Source organism: Peromyscus leucopus, chromosome 14, assembly GCF_004664715.2.
Source record: "Peromyscus leucopus breed LL Stock chromosome 14, UCI_PerLeu_2.1, whole genome shotgun sequence".
Taxonomy (NCBI): domain Eukaryota; kingdom Metazoa; phylum Chordata; class Mammalia; order Rodentia; family Cricetidae; genus Peromyscus; species Peromyscus leucopus.
Window position 1 is genome coordinate 9,892,068 of NC_051075.1, and position 23,440 is coordinate 9,915,507.

General features: G+C 41.3%; 1 protein-coding gene across 4 annotated transcripts in view; it reads left to right on the forward strand.

The window, feature by feature from the left end:
• Positions 1–23,440, forward strand: part of Dock4 (dedicator of cytokinesis 4) — a 409,351-nt gene that overhangs the window by 155,886 nt on the left and 230,025 nt on the right. For all 4 annotated transcript variants that reach the window (XM_028872268.2, XM_028872271.2, XM_028872270.2 and 1 more), the window contains exons 2-3: positions 20,217–20,300; positions 22,588–22,628. In XM_028872268.2, the coding sequence (XP_028728101.1) occupies positions 20,217–20,300; positions 22,588–22,628 (125 nt within the window). The remainder of the gene's footprint in view (positions 1–20,216; positions 20,301–22,587; positions 22,629–23,440) is intronic.

Below are 23,440 nucleotides of genomic sequence, written 5' to 3' on the forward strand. Positions count from 1 at the left end.
CAAGGCTGGCTGGGGAGTGGACTCTGGTGTGGTGGAGATGGGGGAGAGATTCGAGGCCTTCAGTTTAATAACAGTATGAAATGAAAAGCCAACTGTACCAGACACAGTAGTCTGAAGAACAAGGGGAAGATCTTAACCAGAAATACCAGTTAGGACTCTTGGCATTTAGATGACATTTAAAGCCAGGACTGAAAAAACCAAAAGGTCCCCTGTGACACATAAACTATTGAATTACTGAGTTTTTAGGGCAAATTGATTCTCTTATGAAGTCATTTTATTGGAAAATTGAAAGCATTGCATCCTAGATCATGTCTTTTACAGATGCAGACCTAGGGAGCCTTTCTCTAATAGCAAATCAGGAAAGAGCAGAACTCACAGGCAGGATAAGCCGTGCCTTCCACCAAAAGCCTGAACAAAGCAACTTAGGGAGGACAGCTCTTGGCTCTCCTGTGTGACAAATCAAGGGGAGGAGACATGTCTGTACTCCCGTTTAGTATAGATACTGGGTGTGGCCATGGGTAGTGGTTTACAGCATGGGACCATAGAGATTTTATGACACAAAGGGTATGGTGCAGGCTACAGGGTAAATCTGATCTTGAGACTCACTTTTGTTTTTTTTTTTTTCCTCTGAGATGTATCATGACTCAGTCGGTTGTTGTACCCTGACTTGATCCGTTCAGGATTATTTTCTTTTTGTAGTTTCAAGTTGTGGAAATGCCGCACACGTTATGTACTGCCAGCACTGAGGCAGTGGAGCACAGAATGCCCACCTTCTGTCATTAGTATTGCTGCGATTGGTTCCAAGGACAAGGTGTTAGTAAACCACCCTCCACTGTTACTGACTGGAAGACAGGAGACAGGATAATAACCTCAGACCTTCAGTCTCCACCCAGAGGCACGATGTCATCTAAGCTTGTGTTGGCCGCCAAAGGCTTTGCTGCAGAAGTCGACGGTGTGTCTTGGCGAGGGAGAGTGCAGCCTTGCCCTGTCACAGCCAGGCTTCCTTGCCACTCTCTGCAGCTGGGATGGGAATCAACACTGAACCCTAAGGGGAAGACGAGCCTCCACCGAAGCTCTCTACATTAACCGATCACCAGGTATATGCTACGCCTTCGCTGCTGCAGCTCACGTGTGTTCCCCTCAGCTTGATGGAGCAACTGTCCACATCTTTCCAGGAAGCTATTTTGTGATAGAAGTTGTACTCGGATTCCTTGCAGACCTGAAGTCTCAAGTGCTGGGCAGGAAATTGCACCAATAAATGACAGAATGGAAAATGATGAAAAAAAAATTTTTCATTGGGAAACACTACTTTTTTTCTTTTTAATTAATGCATAGTAGCTACATATTTATGGGGTTCACTGTGACAATTTAAAACACATATACACTGTATAGTGTCAAGTCAGGGCAATTAGTATTTGTGTTGGAGGCTTCACTTCTGGTTATTTTACTGGGATGATGACAGCTCAGGTACTAAGGTGTAATAGTCGCTTTGCTGAACATTTTCCATAACCTCTGTGGCACCCCATCGATTTCTACGTTGCCCTCAAGACACGTGACTACTTTGATGTCAGTCTCAGAGTTCAAGTAAACCAAGGAACAGCAAGGCAAATAACTGGTTGGAATCACATAGTTTATGAGCTACAGGATGGTATTTGGCCCGCCCATGTAGAAGTCTGTGCTATGTTCTACCTGGTGCTTGCTCACCTGTCAAGGAGTAGTAATTACAGCCGAGATGTCTGTCAGCTAAGTACAGTTTGAGCCTTCCTATAGGCTACTTTCCAGCCTTCTTACTTAGGTAAAATACTTTGTCTCGGCCCAGATTTCTTCATATGTAAAATATGGATAATTTACGGTGCAAAGTCACTGTGAGCACAATAGCAGTACATTTGTGGGTGCCCCTGGCTCAGTACATACATACACTAGTGTTTGATACTGTGTAGAGTAGCACTTAATACGATAGTTACTAGGTCTGTGGCAAATGTTTAATACATACTTATTGAGTAACTGTAATGTTTTAAATATATTCCATCATGTCTCCTGGGCAACCAGGATAGATGTATGTAAAGAGGGAAAGGTAAACTCAGTTGTGAGTGCTTATCACACCATCATGACATAAATAGTAGCAAGTAAAGTGGGTCCCAGCTGAAGCCTTGTGGTCTTCCTCAGATTATAATTGAACATTAGTTATAAGCAATGTTTTCTTTCTTTCTTTTCTTCTTTTATTGCAGTATTTTGAGACAGGGTTTTTCTGTGTAGCTCTAGCTGTCCTGAAACTCACTCTGTAGACCAGGCTAGCCTCGAACTCACAGAGATCCGCCTGCCTCTGCCTCCCAAGTGCTGGGATTAAAGGCGTGCGCCACCACCACCCGGCTTGTGTATTTGTTTTAAAAATAGCATTTAGTATGGTGTTGCCTTTCAGTCTGGCACCAGGTGTTGGCAGGGCAGGGATGGGAGCTTTACCAAAGTGGGAGGCGTGTGTGAACAGAGGGCTCTGAAGACCCCTGTAGACAGCCTGTTTTGTCTGTAGACCTGTTTGACAAACGGGAACGGCTTGGCATTTTCTGAGGAAACATTCCGGGAAACTCTGGAAAGACAGGAAGTGCTAGCTAGCAGAGTGGATGTTGGGGTCATTGCAGAAGTGAGGGGCTTCCCTGTGGATGACGGGAAATGCCGACTTTTGCATTTCTCTGCTCCACACAAAGCCCTGGGAGTGTTTATGGTGCTCAGCAAGAGCTGCGTGGAACACAGGCACTCACCACTTTCCTCTTCAGATTAGTCAAAGGTAAACAGGTATTGATTTTTACCTTTTTTTATTTACACCTATACCTTTTCTTTAAGTGAAAAATAGGTCCTTTGAGAACAGGTACCTAGTCTAAAACACACACACACACACACACACACACACCTTTTATGTCTCTGATACTCACTGTGTTGAACAGCCCTAACTAGCAAGTAGAATTCAGACAAACCAGAGCTTAGCAGAAGTTTGTGTATTAGACCTCATGATACACACTGGTAGCAGTTTATTCTATTTATTGTTTAAACGCAGAGGGTTGGTTTATAGAGCAAAGTAATTTAGAAGAGAAGAGGAGAGGAGAGGGGAGGGGAGGGGAGGGGAGGGGAGGGGAGGGGAGGAGAGGAGAGGAAAAGAAAAGAAAAGAAAAGAAAAGAAAAGAAAAGAAAAGAAAAGAAAAGAAAAGAAAAGGCTTTGAGTCATAGCAGCCTTTGCCACTGTGTGTTTTCTGATGTGGACATGGCTAAAGCCATCTTTCTTTCTCATTTGGCCTTCCACTATGCTGTGTTGGGGTTGTCCACACTCCAGAATCCAGCCTTATTCTCCATCCCTCCCAGGGCTGGTGTGGAATGTGGTTCTGTGTTCAGAGCTCCCTCCACCCCCTTCTCAGGAAGAAGACTATGTGTATGGGGAGGAGACTCAGCTTACACATCAGGCTGCTCTTTTCACTCCATCGTGAGGCAAGGATCCTTGCAGCACCTCCCAGGGTGTGGCAAAGCAGAGCGCACACACACCTCTTTGGTGTGAAATTCCTAGAACCTAGACGTCTCTCCGAGCCTGTGCTCCCATTGCTGGAACTTGACCCAGTGGGACATGAAGCGGCCCCACTCTACGTACAACTCTAGGGCGTGTCTCTTTCTTTGTCACGTGACTCTGCACCTCATTACCCTCTTTTCTCTTTCTCCCTCCCTCCTTCCTCCCCTCCCTCCTCTTTCTCCTGTCTACACTGGAGGAGCTTTTCACCAACCAATGGGGAAAGCTTCTGTGTCTTTCAAGCTCAATTGCCTATAATAAAACTCTTCAGCTTCTAATTCTTCTATTAGTCGGAAGGAAGCCTTAGGGTTTAACAAAATACATGTCCCCACCGTCTCGCTAATGAAAGCCTTCACTTTTACAACTCTCTGCTGGGAAGTGGGCAAGCCTGTTTAGGAAGTAAAAACAAGGATTGTCTCCTGTGCTTTGCGGCTGTCTCCTAAAACAATGCTGCTGTGTCAGTGGAGGCCTGGGAAGTCACGGGCAGAGAGAACTAGAAAAGATAAAATGTCGATGTGCTGCCCAGCTGCAGAAGCAGATGTGGACGAGCAATCTACTCCCTTATTTCCTGATGTTGAACTTTATCCTGGGTGTGTGCAATCGAGAGGGTAGTGGGACTACAGAGGGACAGATGTGCTTTTTGATTAGATAAGACAGTTCTGACTTATTAGAAGTTTACTTTACAGAGATCCTAAAGCCTCAAGAAGCTAATCTATGGAGATAATGTTCTTACAACTTTTCCACTTGAATAAAGTACAAATACTTAAGGAAATAAGGAAGTAGAGAGAAGGTTTAAGGAGATATTTTAAGAAATCACAAGTGTTACTTAGGATATCTCAGTTTGTTTTTTTACCACGTTTCCGTGACAGGAAGTCAAGCCATTGTACCTTAAAGGAACCAGACCTTTAAATGTCTTTGGCCTGTGGGGCATCAATGACCCTTTGACATAGAAAGTAATATCAACTCCGGTCTGATGATCTTACACTTTTTGGGTTGAAGGTTTTAAGGGATGCTCATTTAAGGCAGATTAGTCTTCAAGAAAAGATTGCTGTTTGCCCATTTTCCAAGGACATGTAAAATCGGGGATTTGTGTGAGGCTGAGGCAGAGGGGGGTACCAGGGGTTCCCGCCGAGATGGTTGTGTTGCTTTGCTGTAAAGAACAAAAGAGCCTGCACCAACTAATGGACCCAGTGGAGCTGATTTTGTTCGCCTTGGGCGTTCAAGGCTAAGATACACTGAGGAGCCGGACGTATGTTACAGGACACATAGTCTTTGGACAGCCGACAACAGTCTGTTTCTGAGCTGACCTCAGGAATAGAGAAAGTTCGATATCATGGCAATACTAACTTTTAATATTAGAAATATTTGCTTTTACTCCATGTTTTGTGATGAGCTCTTTGTCAAGTTGTCCTATTCGTGTGCTGGGTTTGTTAGAAGTGAAGTTAGTGCAGGGCAGGAGACTATGAGAAGACTTATTACTTCTAGAAAGAGCTTCAGATACTGAATGAAAAAAATAAATGAATAAAAAAGGAGGACATGACTGCTCCTAGGTATAGTGGAGGAGAAGGTTTGTTAATAGATGTGAGAGAGAACATAGCCAGAGGCAGGGATGTCTGGGAGAGTCCAGAGTGGACAGGACATTGAGCTGGGCCATGTGAGGAGAAGGGGGAGGGGAGATGGGAGAGCCAGGAGACCAAGAGGCCAGGAGGGGCAAGGTGAAAAGGATAAAAGGGACCAGCGTAGCCAAAATGGCTAGATTACATTGGTAGGAGCAGCTGGGGAAGGGCAGCCCAGTCCTTGTTGGAGAAGTTTAGGGTAAGGGGAGTGGCATGTCAGCCATACCCTGTAACAGGTAGGGACTGAGGGATGCTGGGAGAACCTGGTGGCCAGGTCAGCTTTACTGTGTTCATTAGGCACCTGACTTAGCCATTTGTCCCAGGTTTAAGACCTAACATATAACAGCCTAGGAAAGTCTTTCCCTTCGGTGTTTGCTATTTTTATCTATTCATCTCCAATCTGAAATAGGAGTTTGCTGCGTAAATCGACATAGTTATGGTTTATCACTTAGGAAAATAAACTGAATGGCCTTTCTGCTGTCCATGGTTTAAAGAGAATGCAGAACACACGCTACATTTCAGAGCCGCACTCTTTAGTAGGCAAGCTTGTTCTTCCAGGTTCATGAAAAAGATTTTTTAAGTGTGCAGTTATTTAGTATGCTAGAACAATCTCCAAACTTGATCAGTTTTAAAGAAGGATGTCTGTGCTGTGGAGATGGCTCAGCAAGTCGTATGCTTGTTGCAAAGCCGTGCCTGGTGTGAGTTGTATTCCTGGAACTGGGGTGGAAGGAAAGATATTACTTCTACTTGTTGTCCTCTGACTTCCATATGTATGCTATTGTATGTGCATGCTCACACACACAGGTAATAAATTAAATAAAAACCTTCATTGTTAATTAATATTTCACTTATTTATAATGCACAAGCAAATGGAAATTTCAGAATTTTAAAGGTCTTCCTTTTGAAATCTTGATAGCTCCTACCCAGTGTTTAGACTCATTCCTTTATATCTAGAAATGCCTAATATATCCATTATATAGAGAGAGGTTGAGTTTTAATTTTCAGAACTTGCTATATTAGCCTGTATTATCAATCGGGAAACTAAGAACTTCTCTATTAAGCTATTAGTGTTTTATAAAGCATAACTAACATTTAGCTGATGCTGGAGGCTATACCATACCTTTAGCTAAAGTCATTAATTGAAGATTTTCTTCCGGGCAAGTCATGATGATATATATATATATATCATGTCTCATGTCCCTGACCTTCAGCCATGCTTAGGAGCTCAAGCTTGCTATTGTTTTGTTAAGGGAAATACTGTAAATTCCCATACACTGTAGACGAATACATCCCACCTTTATTTTCAATGTTGTACATTGGATATGTTTCAGGAAATTTATATTCTGAAAGTTGAAATAAAAATCCTATCAATATTTGGCCACTTGTCCTCACTAATTAGAATATAGAACGTTCTCATTTTGTACACAAAGCCCCAAGGGTTTACACACTGTCAAATTCAGTTCACAGAGAGAGGAAGTTACCTCAATTGATGGTCAGAAAAATAAAAACAAATGCAAATTGTCTCCTGAACCAAAGAACTGCAGTAGATGGATTGTTCCTAATTAACATATTGTGAAATAAGGGCCTGTTTTCGGCCCTGACACCAGCCCTATTGTCTATTTTTGAGGATATTTGCAAAACTTATCTAATTTGCTTCATAAAGAGGACAAAGGATAAATATTTATAGGTGTAAATTTTGATGCCAGTGGGGAGGGGGGAAGGGAAAGAGGGAGTCGAGCATGGGGTGATTTTAACAACCCTTTTAAATAGTGCAGCTCTTTAGAAAGCTGGCACCCTGGATTGCGATAGTTAGCTGAGATGTACGAGAAAAATGGCACGTGATGGCACTGGTTCACACAGTTGGAGGAGGGGAAGGACGGAGCAGGATCCCAGGGGAACTCGGTGCCCTCTAAAAACCCCGAGGGAGGATTGAAAAGTTCATTTATCATTGATGAATGCTGAGTTGGTAATGTTCATTTTTATTCTGGTTCCGTAATTTAGATATAATAATTTTGTGAGTTTTGCCTCAAATTGTCATTAAAGTCTCTAAGACAAACTGGCAGCATTTCATTCTTTAGTAATTTTTCATTTAAATAATAATAATTTAGAGGAAGCAGAAAGGTTTTGTAGAGAACTTATTACATGAAAATAACAGAATTCTATTAATCTCCTGGATAATGTAAGTCAGGTAAATACCAGGTTGGCAAGTATCACATGTACAGTGTGGCCTTTCTAGTCTCGAAACTGCAAGTTTATGGAGTGGTCCCAGCTTGCTTGAGATCCCCAAAGGCCAGAGGGTTCATACCCTCAGCCCCCTTTGTCGGCGGCTGCTGTGAAAATCCTGCAGATTGGGCTGGAGTGGAGTGGGGAAAGATCAGCGCTCCTGGTACAGCTGTGTTCCTTGGGAGTGATGAAAGGACAGAAATGACTAGGGCACATTCACAGACATCTGTTTCTTTGTCCCTGAGCTGTACAGATGGCAAAGTGGAGGTGTGTCGTCCTTTGCTGGGACCAGACATGGAGGAGACACAAAGTGCTGGGGAGAAGTTAGAGCAAGCCTGTCCCGTTCTTTCTCCACGTGCAGGAGGAGTTCCACGTGGTCACTCTCCTGCTGCAAACACCGCCACTCTTCTCCTTTTCACTGCACTTAGCTACTTACAGTTAAATAACTTCTAACGAGGGGGCTTTTAAAACCTTCATAAAATCTCTGAAGCATCGATCTCTTCTAAGGTGGGGACTCTCTGTAGAGTTAGTATCTTAAGGACTTTCATCAGTCAGTTCCAACAGTTTAAAGCTTTGCTGTAAACATCATTAAGGCTTAAGGTCTTTGTTGAAGGCAAACATTATTGTGCAAAATGACAAGTGCTAGGTTATTGCCAAGAACAACAAGGAGCATACATCTTTAATAAAATTCCATCATTAATCACTAATGGTAGCAAAGATAGAAAGCTTCAGTTTAAGCTGAGGATAATTGTGGTTGATGACAAGACCCATCCAGTTTTTCTTGAAATATTGGCTGTCTTTTGCCAAACACACATCCACAGCATATGTGTTTAAGGAGGTAGTGTCTAATGAATTCATGTTGTGAGGTGTTAACTAGACTGAAATTTTAGTATGTGTTTGTGAATGTATGTGTGGGTACAAGCTCACAGTTGTACCTTTGTAAATATGTATTCATGTCTGGACATATGGAGTCCAGAGGGTTGTTGCTTCTAAGGAAGCATCCACTTTGGGGTTTTGAGGTAGGTGTCCCTTGGTAACCTGAAGCTCCCTGGTTAGGCTTGGCTGCTGGCTAGGAAGTCTAGGGATCCTCATGTCTCCTTCTCTAGCACTGGGATTATAGTGCCCACCACCGTACCTGACTTTTTTTATGTGGCTGCTGAGGTCTGAACTCAGTTTGTAATACTTCTGTGTCAACTACTTTACCCAATGAGCTACCTTCCCAGCCTTAGACAGAATATTTTTAAGTTATTATTTTTTTTAATTTTCTGAAAAGAATTGGATAATTTTCATTTTCTAATACAAATGAAATTGTATACATGGTGAATAGGTCATCTGAAGAATGCCTATGGTAGTATTATTAATTTATGCTTTTTATTTTTTTAAAAAAAAGAGTAAACTCACTATGTTCTGCTTACTTTAAAAAAGATCCATTGCAGTTTCTGCTTCCAAGTGGAGCAGTCTAGCTGTGTCAGAATAATCCTGTGCGGGGAAAATCAGAATTGGAAATGGCTATGGTTGGAAGCAAGAGCTAGCACAGCAGCCTGTGAAATTTGATGAGAAAGGATCTATTAGCATATTCTCATAGTGAGTCCCCAGGGGATACCTGGTCTTTGCAAGGGAAGAACTATATATAAATGGTGATTAGTTTGTTAGTAACAGTAACCACATCTAACAGATCTCAGCACTTGTGGGAACCATGGCTTGAGGATGCTTTCCGATAGAGAAGTCACACTTGGTGATGCTATTTGCTGGGCTGGATCCCGGCTCCCAGGTACTTGGAAGGACATACTGAACAACTAATTGTTCCTCTTTTCTCTGTGGCCTCCTTGATAAAGTACTGCTTCCAGCCCTGAAATACATTGAGTTTGGGGGAACAAGACTCCCACAGATACGAGAAATGACGAACTGCTTTCTTGACAATAGTTTAAATGAGCAAGGGAAAGACCACATTAAATGACAAAAATCCAAGCAGCGAAAGAGAGGTGCTTCTCCTAGCTACCGTTTGTCGGACACAAATGAGGTAGGAAACTTCTTTCTCATGACTTACAGACTTGACAGATCAAGTGCAGAGGGTTGTTGGTGCTTGTTTTTGCTCTTTGGTCTTTGGTCTTTTGGTGACCCACCACCCAGTTCACAAATAAACCACACATGGAGGCTTTTTCTTGATATAAATGTTCTGCCTCAGCTTGCCTTGTTTCTAGCCAGCTTTTCTTTTCTTTTCTTTTTCAAGACAGGGTTTCTCTGTGTAGTTTTGGTACCTGTCCTGGAACTCACTCTGTAGACCAGACTGGCCTTGAACTCACAGAGATCCGCCTGGCTCTGCCTCCCGAGTGCTGGGATCAAAGGTGTGCACCACAACTGCCCCGCTTAGACAGTTTTTCTTAACTTAAATTATCCCTGTCTATCTTTTGCCTCTGGGCTTTTATCCTTCTCTGTTTCTGCAATACTTTTCTTTCCTTCATACTTTGTGTCTGACTGCGTAGCTGGGTGGCTGGGTAGCTGGCCCCTGAGGTCCTCCTCCCTTAGTTCTCTCGCTCTTTCTTCTCTTCCTCTTTTTCTCCTTCCATATTTATTCTCTCTGCCTGCCAGCCCACTTCCTGTCCAGCTATTGGCTGTTCAGCTTTTTATTAGACCAATCAGGTGTTTTAGACAGGCACAGTAACACAGCTTCACAGTTAAACAAATGCAACATAAAGGAATGCAACACATCTTTGCATCCTTGAACAAATGTTCCAGAGCATAAGTAAATGTAACCATACCTTAAAATAATATTCTACAACAGAATGTTAGCCTCTCCATTGAGTCCTAAGGCCTGAGACCATTCTTGTTGATTTGAGAACATGACGGAACTGCAAGACTTGGTACTTTTATCCTTTCTATATCTGACATTTATTGAAGACCCACTGGGTGTCAGGCATTGTGCTTGGTGTTGGGAGCATGAAAGAGCCCCAAACTTAGACTGTAGTGCATAGTAAGTGCTGGAGGGGCACAAGTGAGAGTAGTGTGATGGGGGGAGGGGGCTCCTTCAGGAGGATGCCCTGGTTGATTTGGAAGCCTGAATCCCAAGTGAGAGAAGCAATAGCGCTTGTGAAGAGCTGGGAAGCAGCTATGTGTGACTGCTGGAAAGTCGTGTGCAGAGGGATCCTTTGGAAAGAGCACACAGACAGGGGCCAGGTGCCGAGAGAAGGCAGGGCATGCATGGTTCCTCTTTCCTCCTTTGGCATGCTGTGCAGCTCCTCAGCACAGGAGCTAGAGTAATGCTGGGAACTCAGGGTTCCATGTCTTCAGATGGAATATTAATGTGGCTTATGTAATGTGCAATGTCACATCCATGCTGTCCTCCTGAGAAGTCAGCATTGGGAATGGGAGCCACAATTCCAACGGGGGAGAAAACTGTCTATGGAGGCAAATCGGAAAAGTGAGTGCCTGCTTGTGTGATGGGGATAATGGCTGCTCTAGATGAGATAGGTCTGTATGTTAGGCTAAGGAGCACAAGGAGGAGCAAGGACTGTGCACTCTGCATTTGAGTCAGGTCTGTGTGCAGGGTAGGGTTACAGTCACATGGACACTTAAGTGCTCCTGAGGCAGGATCAAAAGATGGGGGAACTTACAGGAACTTGGCAGGGAAAGGGGCCCGATTTTGACTGAAACCTCTCACCCTCCGAGAAGCAAGAGTCCCAGCATAGTTGATGCATTTGCTATCAAGATCACTGACAGAATTAGTATTCTTTTTATATACAAATACGTTAAAACAGCAATTTGCTCCTTTCCCAGAGACATTACCTGAACATCTTAAACAAAGCTGCTTATGACAAAAAAAGAAAGCCTACTTTCCAGACTTCATCAGTTCCAACCTTGTCTGATGCCCCTCTGGAACTACCCAGCACGAAGGCAGCTCCTTACAACTCCACCCAAATTCTATATATGGGTATTGTAAATATTGTAAATAAAAATAAAACAATGAGCTGCACTCTCCCTTAAGGAGCTAGTACTCAAAAGGAGTACTGAATGTTTCTTTTTCTCCTAGTGATCACATTTAAGCCCGTATTAAAACATCTTTAGTAAACCCACCAATCCTGCTTTATAAAATGGCCAGTTGTGGCATTCTTCATCAGTGCTGAGAATCTGTTTGGGCCTGAGGTGAGGCCCATCAAACTCCAGGAGAACTCCTTGGGGTGATTAATGACAGGTGGGGCGCTATGCCTCTGCTTGTGCCCCAGGAAAGCTGGCACTCTGTGCTGTATGCATCGTTTCTTTGAGTGTGTCTAGTACTTGAGGACAGAAACCACAAAAAGGGGGACATGAAAGCATATAATGGTTCTTCCCCCCCCCCCTTCATTGTAGCAAAATCAAATCAAAAACTTAAAATGAAGCCAAGGGAGTGGATTGATTCTGTATTTCAAGGAGTTCTTCTATATAATATTCGCTAAATATTCACCATCTAACCCTGGAGAAAGACAGCAGTTTCCTGCTTGCTTGACTTCTCTCTCTCTCTCTCTCTCTCTCTCTCTCTCTCTCTCTCTCTCTCTCTCTTATGTGTATTTGCCAATACTTGGTATTGGGCTTAATACACTTAATGGGAAAATGATATCTTATTTACTAATAAAAGTTTCACCTGAACGATGTGAAAAACAATTATCATTTTCTGTAACTTCCATCTGCTTTGTGTCGTGAAGGCTTTCTTGTGCACTAGACAAATAATACACTGTTGCCATGGGATGAATGTGGAAAGCCCAATGCTTGGACGTGTCTCTATCTTAGAGTTAGGAAAATGTCTTTTTTTTTAATGATTTACTTATTTATGTATACAGTGTTCTGCCTGCATGTATGCCTGCACACCGGAAGAGGGCACCAGATCTTATTACAGATGGTTGTGAGCCACCATGTGGTTGCTGGGAATTGAACTCAGGACCTCTGGAAGAGCAACCAGTGCTCTTAACCTCTGAGCCATCTCTCCAGCCCAGGAAAATGTCTTTTAACTCATTATTTTCCAAAGCACACTCCTGAGACAAGGTTTGTTTTTTTGTGGTTGTTGTTGTTGTTGTTTTTGTTTTTTACTTTTCAATCTATTTTACCTGTCAACTGGCTAAAATCAGCATCTAAATAAAACTTGCTGATAATTATTCCCAAGAATCTAAAATACCAAGAAAGAAAATTTTTTATTAGCTATTAATGAAATTATTAAGGCCACTCCACGTAGTTAAAAGGGAGGTTTATTTAGTGGCATAACTTACAAATGAAGGGATAGGTAGGTCTCAGGGTCTGGGAAAGACATAGCGCAGTCCGGCAGTATTCTCTGGAATCCACAGTCCGGGAACCAAGAGAGGTGGCACATCCGGATCTCAGGTCTTCAGGGTCCTCTCTTAGCCCCGCCTTGTAGGTGTGACAGTTACCGAAGCCTCAATGTGGGTTGGAACTTCCAGATCAAAGCTGGAATGGCTACCCACTACAATTAGCCTCTGTTAAGTAGAAGCCTGATTTTGGCATTTGGATTCAGATCCAGTTTCCAAATTTCTAGCTAACAATTCTATTGGGGGTGGGGGGGAGGAACTCACAACATATACTTCCAGGCTTCCAAGTCGAGTTCTCCTGAGTCTGCTGGACTCTCGGGGCATCTCTCTGATGATAGATGAGCAGGTGGCGGCATGAAGAAGCAGCGGTGGCGTTGAGGACGCCGTGGTTCCTAAGTAGTGGCATTTAGTCCAGGTCTCCTGCTCTCGTTTAAAATCTTGCCCCTTTCTAGTGTGTTAGGATGCTTTTAGATGATTATTAAAACTCTCTTCTGAGATGCCCTGCATGGCTGGCTATGGGCCCAAAATGTAATTTATTTATTTATTTATTTATTTATTTATTTTTGGTCATTTTGAGTTCTTTCTACAAGTACCAATTGGTAGCTATAGAAATTAAAGTTTCTGTTGTGACCTTAACTTGTTCTGGAGCTACACAGGAGACTGCCCTTGCATCTGTAGCGTGAAAACCATGGTAACTGTGCTAGAACCCTGTGGGGAACACAGAGAATTCATTTCTTACCACATGACAGTGTCAGCAAATTTTAGTCATTCTAACTAAACTGATAATTGTTACTTCAGGACCCTCTTTTCCTGTTTCTGATTCTTTTTCTCCAGTCTCTGAAATCAAGGCAGAATGAACACTTAAGCTGGCCCATCTGTGTTATTTATCACAAGGGGTTCTTAGGGTTCACCCTGTGGAAGAGGGAAGGAAGCAAGCAGCCTGTGCTGAGAGAGATGAACTGCTGTGCTGACCCAGTGACAGTCTACCACCTGAGCTTAGATGGCCCTTCAGAGTTGTGACTTTATAGTACAAAGATCTGCCATTGGCAGGCAGCTGCTGTGTCTAGGACATCTAACTTGAGGGAAGCATCTGCCTTCACGTGAGGCTGTCCTAGAAGGGGCTGGCAGCCAGTTACCATGTGCCTCAGTAACCCTGCCATAAGAGACTCCCATGCCTTGCTAGATCTTCCTAGTGGTCATCACAGTGCCCAAAGCCGTCCTTTCCATTGTTTGGTTTTCTGAACCTGGCAACACAAACAGGAGAGACTGAAATCCGTGGTAGAATTAGCCTCATAACAGCCTGAAGACCATGAGATTCTTGTGAGATGTCAGAAATGAGCATTATTTAGTCCATTTCTGTTGTTTCAAGGTCACCGAACTTGGAATAGAGTTGTATGAAACGTCTCCAAAGGTTGACCTTGGATACTGGGGATCGTATTTGACAATATATGCATGTGTGTATTTCTCAGGCCTCCCTGCAAGATGTACAGATCCCAGTGAATCCCGATGGCGTAAAGAAGGTAGCTGCAAACACGGGCCAGGCCTGAGGATGAAAGTTAGAACACAGCATTTATCCATTGTTCCTGCATTCATTTAAGCATCAAAAGTGTCCACAACATAACACTCCACCTCTATGTACATGTACACCTCTGTAGACCATGTACCACCATGGTCACACTGTCACTCTGACAGCCAGCTAGCTGCACGTCCCTTCAAGTTAGTAATGACATCTGTTTTAGTTTCAGGCTGTTGCCGAGATAAAACACTGACCAAAAGCACTCACGGAGAGAAAAGGTTTTTGTTTTGTTTTGTTTTGTTTTGTTTTGATCTTACACATCCGGTTACAGTCCATCCCTGAGAGAAGTCAGGGCAGAAACTCCCAACAGAATCCTAGAGTTAAGGAACGATGTGTGCTTGCTCTCAGGCTCCTACTTGGCTAGCTTTCTTACACAGCCCAGAACCACTTGCCGAGGATTGTGCCACCCACCCAGGACTGACCCTTCCTGGATCAATTAATAATCAAGATAATCCCCCACAGATAGGCCCACTGACTACTCTGACATCGGTAGTTCCTCTCAGATGACTCTAGGCAGTGTTAAGTGGACAATTCAGGCCAGCCAGGACAGCTGCGCTTCTAATTTCATCTTGGAGAGGAAAAAAAAAATAGAATAAAGTGGAAGAACAATTCTGCCCTGCCCTTCCACAGGAGAGGTGCCAATACACAGCTCCACTGACTCCCATTCTGTTGTCTAGCAGGTCTTGCCCCAGAAACTTAGAGACACAGGAGCACATTTGATGAGACGACTACTCCCCTCCACACAGGTTTCCTCCAGGGCACTCATGGATGTGCAGAGGAGGTGACGCCTCTTCCTTTTTTTTCACAGCTCACCATTCACAGGAAGGAAGGAAGGAATTCTGGTCCTCTTCATGCATTTCTCCCTTTCTTCTGTTTCCCTACCCCTCCCTGTTCCTATCTAAGTTCCTCAAGAATTCTACCCCTGTCTCCCCTCTGGGCTGCCCCCTTAGGATCCCCATATGAGATAAGAAACCTACAGGCAGATAAATTCACAACAGAGGCAGACGACGTTCAGTGAGGGAAAAGGCCAATGTTGAGTGTGCTGTGCGGAGTACTAATATCTATAGATCCTCCAAGCCAGCGCCTGCCTCACCCTGTCTGCTGGCTGGCACTGCAATGATTCTGAGCCAGCATTGAAGATTTTAAAGAGCTCCTTGTTTAATGTTGGTTATTTTGAGGGCACATGTAGTTGGAATTTTCTTTTAGCTGCCAACCAGCTTCCAAATAAAGACACAGATTCTTATATGCTCGGCTGTAGCTTAGGCTTGTCTCACTGCTTCTTTTAACTTAATTTAATCTGTTTCTATTCATCTACATTTTGTCTTGTGGCTTTTTTCCTTACTTTCACTCTGTGTCCTACACTCCTGCTTCTTCTGCATCTGTCTGTCTGGCCCCTGGCATCTCCTAGTGTCTCTTTTTCTTTATTCCCCCTAAGCTAAATTCCTCCTCCTCCTCCTCCTCCTCCTTACTCTCCCTGCATGGGAATCCTGCCTATATACCTCTTCCCTCGCTATTGGCAGGCCAGGTGAAACAGGAACACATCTTTACATAATTAAACAGATACAACACATCTTTACAGAGTTAAACAAATATTCCACAACAGGCATGTGTCTGTTTTGTTGAGAAACAAAACAGCATGAGTTGCATTTTGGTACTAAATCGAATGTGAAATGACATCAGATCCTGAGACTAGGAGCACCGTGTTCTGTGTTGCAAGTAATCAGTTCCTAAGTGACCTTTCAGACCACAACTTGTTGAGCTGCAGATCTTTTGACCAGGAAGATGAAGCCAGAATCCTGTCTTAGATGAGATCCTTTCTTTGTGTCTCCAGGGACAAAGCATTTTCATTATGCTTTCTTGCTCCATGTTCTGTTCATCTCACACTGTCAGCTTGTAAAGGGCAAGGACCAGCATTTGTGGGGCTTGAATTGAATTGTGGCACCTGGAGTCATTGTAAATACTACTCTGACAGTGCTGGTGAATAATGTGCTATCATCTGCAATTTGCAGCTACATGGTTGACTTATAGAACTTTTGAATAGTGTGTTTTGAGTTTGGGTTTTTAAAAGTCCTAGAACTCTGAGATTGAATTTCTCTGCACCCATCTTAAAAGCTTGAAATATTTTTTGTTCTCTACGTAAGCAAATGGTGTTGAACCTGAGCATGAGTCCTTATTGCATAGCACTATTTAACTTTTCTTTGCCTCTGACTTAGAAAATATTTAGTAGTTGTATTTGAGAATATTTCTTACAGATATTTAGATCTTAATAAAATGCTAGTCTGCACTGGCCTAATGTCATTATGTAAAGGAAACACAGTGTTTGTGACAATATGATGATGGTTGAGACATTTTTGTCAGGACACTGACATTTTGTATTTGGTGCTTTGGCCTTTCATATATATTTTAAGGACATGGATATAAATGAGGTTTATGCACATATTTATTATTCTAAATAATTAATTACCTTATTTCATTATTTTACTGTAAAGGAAAGCTTAAGGATTTTTATGTTTGGACATTCTAAATGAGGAAAATAAATGCCATCCATACAGTGAATCTCAAACTGTATTCTCAGTACTGGAACAGTAGTTCTGAACCTTTGAATTTCTAGCTCCCCAAGCCCTTTGTGAATTATTCTGTAGCTGTTAAGTTCATAAGAAGATAAACAAATAAGTAAAATAAAGGGGCCAATGCATTGTATCATCATGTTTAGTAAATTTCAATGTAATTGGGGGGAAAACGGCCTCTAAGTAGCATACAATGAGAATAGTTTTATATAAAGACGTAGCTACTGTACAATATCTGCTGACAAAGTTACTTTTCAACTACAGACTTGTTTCTTTCAACAACACTTGGAGAAAGTTCGTGCACATTAGTTGAAAGTTTTTTGCCAAAGCAAAATGTAAAAATACATGTTTTAGGACTATCCTACGGAAATGCAAGCAGAGCCTTAATAAATGGGTATCTCCTTTGGAGCTTTGCTACTTTGTAATATAGTATGCGCTTCTGACAACAAGTGTGAAATAGTCATGTTTTCAAATCATCGCTTGTTTGCCTTTGGTTTATTCTTTCGGCATTCTCTTTCATAATCTGAAGCCTAAGTGAAAACATTGATTAGTGTTCAGCAATGTGTATTCAGAAATTGAAAGTGGCTGGCCATTTCATAATGCAAGGTCAACGCCATGCCTCAAGCTATCTCCTGAAAGTGTTCTTCTTCAATATAGTCTATACTTGACTACTTACTGGTTAGCTGCTATGGCAGGTGTCTCTGAAGTTGTGTGAGCCCATTAGAAACATGTGGCTAGAGTTTTTCTGGTCCTGCCTGGCCCACAGTCAGGACAAATCTCTGTCACCCACCAGTCCCACAGCTGCTTAGACCCAACCAAGTAAACACACAGAGACTTATATTGCTTAAAAACTGTATGGCCGTGGCAGGCTTCTTGCTAACTGTTTTTAGAGCTTAAATTAATCCATTTCCATAAATCTATACCTTGCCATGTGGCTCGTGGTTTACCGGCATCTTCACATGCTGCTTTTCATGGTGGCGGCTGGCAGTGTCTCCTCCCACCTTCTTGTTCTCTCAATTCTCCTCTCTGTTAGTCCCGCCTATACTTCCTCCCTGGCCACTGGACAATCAGTGTTTTATTTATTGACCAATCAGAGCATTTGACATACAGACCATCCCACAGCAGAAACATCTCTCAGTGGTTTCATTCTTTCTTCAGTCCATGGATTCCATCTGTTTATTCATACTCCATTTATGGCTGAGACATTCATGTAGTCAGTGTGCTCTAGGAACTCAGATGAAGGAATTGATGCCATGTTGTTCCAATGAAAAAGAAAGCCAGTCAGGATAAGATTTAACTGCCTTGTAGTTTCCAGGGAACTGTGATGGGGGAGGGGGCGATTCATTCCTATAGATTAGATAAAAAGTGTGGTAATGTAGTTATAACCCAGAAAACCAGTTTAAATAGATTCTTTGAGAGAATGAATTTTCACACGTAACAGAAGTTGATTCTTGGAAATTTGAGTACTTTTAAAATATGAACAATGAAGCCAGGCGGTGGTGGTGCACACCCTTAATCCCAGCAGAGGATTAAAGGAGGCAGAGGCAAGCAGATGGATCTCTGTGAGTTCGAGGCCAGCCTGGTCTACAAAGCGAGTTTTAGGAAAGGCTCCAAAGCTACACAGAGAAACCCTGTCTCGAAAAAAAAAACGAATAAATCAATAAAATAAAAAATCAACAATGAAACAACATGACTGTTTCAGAGCAAAGCATTTTATAGTCATGATCTCTTTCATGCTAAGCTCAGCCTGTTTGAACTGAGAAACAATTAGGAGCTCAACCCAACACAGCCTCAAATTCATGCAGCTTTTCAGAATGTGTTGTCTGAATACTTGAAAACATAAATGACGAGACCGACTTGTCCTGGTGCTATCGTGTATGCAAGGTGGGATGTGAGGACGCAAGTCACTGAGGGCTTCCCTGAGGAATATGGTTAACCTAGGAAGGGCAGAAAGTCTAACCAGGTACAGGTTTGTTCAGGAGTTCTGTACGAATTAATCTACTGGATATTCAGTGGTCAGTCTCATAAAAAGTATCTGTAAGTTATATGAAGTCATCTTTCAAGGTACATGAACTCTCGATTTCCAAAAGCAAATGTTTTCTTGAACATTAACATGAGGTCATATGGTATTTATTGTTATAGTTAGAAAATGACATCATAAACTAGTGTTTGTCTACAGTTATAAAATGTTCTAAATTTGTCCCCATGTTGTTATTTTCATCTTTCTTGTGGCACTTTGGGTTATGTTTTCTGTCCTGTATTTTGATTTCTAGTGTTTATTTTGTTTTGAGATTATAAAAGGGCTTGAGACATCTCTAAAAGCCCATTAACTTATTGGTGTGTTTTGATTTTTTTTTTTTTTTGACAGATTCATGTGTTTCTTCAAGCTTTTCAAAGATATTTCCCAAAGTAACAGAAACTTGGTTTGGTGATTAGGGCTATATCTGAACCTCATTACCTGAAACAAAATTATAAATAAGATTAAAACTTTCACCTTTTAAAAATCTTTTCAACCTGACATAAATTGCAAGTTGGCTTGAGAGTGTGTGTTTTTTTGTGGGTGGGGGGGTAGGAGGGTGGGTGAGGGATGATGACCTTTTCTCTGTGTGTTTTGATTTGTTTCCTTTCTTTCTACATCACTGTCATTCCTAGAGAAGCCCTGATGACTCATCTAGATGCATATCTTCCAGTAGGGGGTACATCCTAGTCTGCCTTACTCTGCACAACAGTGTTTCTGAAACCAGCTTCTCAAAAGCATCAATCAATCAATGTTGAGAGTGCTAAGGTGTATGGGGATTATGGCTGAGTGTTTAGCTGAGTCATTGTGAAATAAAATGTCAACATTGACTTCACTGCAAGAGAGACTGCTGGCATGCCATGAACTCGGCGTGGCTCTAGGGATGAGAATGAGCAAATGGACACAAGCCCTTCTCTTTTGTAGCTTACCATCTCAGGGAAAGTATCTAACCACGTAAAATACAGGCAAACCAATCTTAGTACTGAGTACGAGATGTGTTCTTCATCTATTAGTAATGTCTGTTTATTAATTGCCACAGCCAGGCACCTGGAGGGCCGAGTGGACCCAGTGGGGCTTGAGGCGCACGGTCCCTCAAGGACCCATAAGCAATGTCATTACCTTTGCATGTTGCTGGCAGTGGTCTTGGTATTTTATATACTACCTGTGGAGTATTCCACATAGTTTCCAAGTATATTCATAGTGTTTATTTGACCAAGACGTTGGCAAAATATATGAGCTTAATGATTTTCTTTTTAAATATATAAAAGGAAAAGGACAGCAGGCTCACATTCATTTTCCTATGCAATAATGTTTAACTGTAGCCATATAGCTGCCTCGAATTAACATAATTGCCTTGTTTTCTATATCATTTCTTACAGTCATTGCCAGTTTTCGCGGCACCATCCCATTTGGCTTGTCATTGGAAATTGGAGATACTGTTCAGATCCTGGAGAAGTGTGATGGTGAGTGGCCTCGTGCGTACGGCTTGAAGGTGGATGAAGAGCTTCTTATCCCACAACTCTGCCCGACACTTCAAAACGTGTCTGTTCATTTCAGAACCGTTCCCCACAGTCACAGCAAACTACTTTTGACAGAACTTGTTCCTTTCATATTTAATGTGCGATGGTGGGAAAGGAATTCTTTATTATTCTTAAGTTGGTTGTACGTTTTCCTAATTTATTGTCCCCTTTTAGTCCTTACATGAGATGTAGAAATCACTGGAACATGCTGTCAGTAGGAGTTCATGACTAACCCTCAGCCTCGAAGGTTTTCCTGTAACCCTGGTGCACCTGAGGCTAAGGCTCAAAAGATGGGGCACTTGAAGTTGAGGAGCACGAAATGCAGGCGAGCTGGCCAGCTCCACACTAGCCTTGTAGTCTCTCTCTTCTCCAAATACAGGCTAAGAGTATCAATGAATTTGAAACGTTAGTAGACTACACTGTATGAGTCTGTGCGTTATTATTAATTTGTGTAGCAGGTAACTCACTAAAAATACCTGATCCGTTCGTAGATGTCTCCATTCTTGTTCTAGGATCTACCCTGGAAGTCTAGTCCCTGAAATGATCTCAGATGAACTGTCTACATTTCTTGTTAACAAAATGACTAGATTTTAGAATGTCATGAATATATAAAAGAATACCCATTTCCTTCCCAGGATTTATTATATGATTATGCTCTATCTTGCAAAGTTTCATCAGGCATTAAATTGTGTTTAGACAAATGAAACTACTACATTTGGCTGGAATCTGGCTTTAAATGCTATTGATAAGTATTTATTCTGTCCACTGTAATAGAAAAATCCAAAAATATAATAAGGTTTCCTGTGTCATTACTGAATGCATTCTGTCTGTTTCTCCTTAGTATATAAATATAAAATGCTTCTTAAATTGGTGCATAGAAACAGGGTATTTAATGGGATGTAGTAATCAAGCCTTTTCCCTTATAATATAATTATTAAAAGAACTTTCTGACATTTCTGAAATAGTCAAGGTTTTTGATTCTGTTAGAATAATTGTTACAAATCAATACATATCTTGGATCTGTTATGAGACATTAATAAACTCTGTGATGTAGACATTCTGACTTCAAGATCAGGCTTCCTTGCTTGAGCAGCTGTTAAGACATTAGACATAATTCTTTTTTTTTAATTTTATATCTTTCTAAGAAAACATTGTGAGGAACCAAAACATTTTCTTTCAAAAATTCGACTATCCAAAAAAGTTAAATTAGATAAAACATTTCTACATAGCAAATAATTTCCTATCAATAAGAAAAATAGCATCTGCACTTATAAAAAAATATACTACATTGTTTACACCGACAAAAAAGAGATGCCTTCCTCAAGAATAGTACTATAAGACTGTTTCTAGGTTATTCAAAACTTAAGCACAATAGACACTGTGGCATATTACATTGATCAAATATTACAGTGATGTAAGTATATAAGCTCATTTTGGTAACAGCTCTTAGGACATGGGGCTGATATAGTATATATACACATCTGTTATATCATTGCTGGCCAGGCACTGATACAGATGGTAGGTAGACTTGTGTATGCACACATCTGTTACATCACGGCTGGCCAGGCACTGTTAGAGGTGGTGGGCTTATGTATGTATACATTACTGCTGACCAGGCACTGTTACTTGGGAATCAAACCTTGGGAATTTAGAGTGGCCTTAAATCTTTTTTTTTTTTTTTTTTTTTTTTTTTTTTTTTTTTTTTTTTTGGCCTTAAATCTTGTGTAGACTCTTGCATTTCCCTTAGACATGGTGTGGCCCTTAATAAAATAGGGAGAAGTGATACTCTGAGAGGTAAAGTGATGTCCCCCAAATTAAAGAGTAGGCTAGGCTTGGTGGCACAAACCTGGAGGCTAAGAATAGAAGAGTCTGAGTTCAAGACATCTTAGGCTGCATAGACCCTATTGCAAAAAATAAAACAGAAACAACAATAAAAACTAGCTAGTAAATTACAGTCAGCTTCTTTATCTAAGTCTAGTGCTTTGATCCAAGCCTTTATTTCCATTTATCCAAATTTCTGGTACAATTTTAGTTAAGTAGTGTATTAATGAAATGATTAAACTTGGGGTCAATTGATATGTTACCTAACTTAATCCTAGAACCACTGTATTTATGCATAGCATAGTCATATGAAGATTAAAATTCTAACATCAAAGAATATATCATTTATTTCTTTAAATGTTATCATGGTTTATGTATTAAAAATGTAATAATGATTATTTCTTCACAGGCTGGTACAGAGGATTTGCCTTAAAAAACCCAAATATCAAGGTAAAAACTGCTCTGTCTAACTGTAATTATAGGATTTTTTTTTTTATTGAAGATGACCATTTAAATTATTTGGCTATACAATTGAAATTAAAGTTGGGCTCTTAATCAGGCTCCAAAAATGATAATACAGATTTTCATAATTTTGGGAATTCCTTTGAACTGGGATTAAAGTTAAGGTAAGATCCTGAAGTCATAATTCTCTATAGCCCTTAAAAATTTTACTGGGAAGTGCTTAAGCTCATTAGATATAAACAAAATCTTTTTGAAGTGTTAGTTTCCCACAGAGGTAAATTAAAATACAGGCAGGGGAAATATATTCCAAAAGAAATATTGAATGGTAATATTTAATCTTTAAACTTCCTGTGGTATTGTTTGTAATTCACTGGCGTGGAAAGAACAAGTGTGTTTTAGTGTCTTGTTAAGGGTTCCTTGGGTGATGGGGCCTGAACCAGAAACACAGTACTTGTAAGTGCTCATCTTGTTATTCCAGGAAGTTCCTTAGAGTCATTATCTATATTTATATTAGACTCTTAGGTGTAGTGTGACTTTCATTTTATCTTTCATTTGGATAGTTTGTGACTTTTTATAGTAATTTTTACTATATGCTTTATTCTAATCATCTACAGCTTTTGAATGTTTTCATAGTCTCCTACTTCATTTACTTTATTGGTGTGTGTGTGTGCACATGCCCACATACAAGGCACATAGGTGGTTCTCTCCTTACCATGCTCTTCCCAGGGATCGAACTCAGGTTGTCAGGCATCACAGCAAATGCCCATCTTGTGGAGCCTCTAGCATATTCATATAGATCG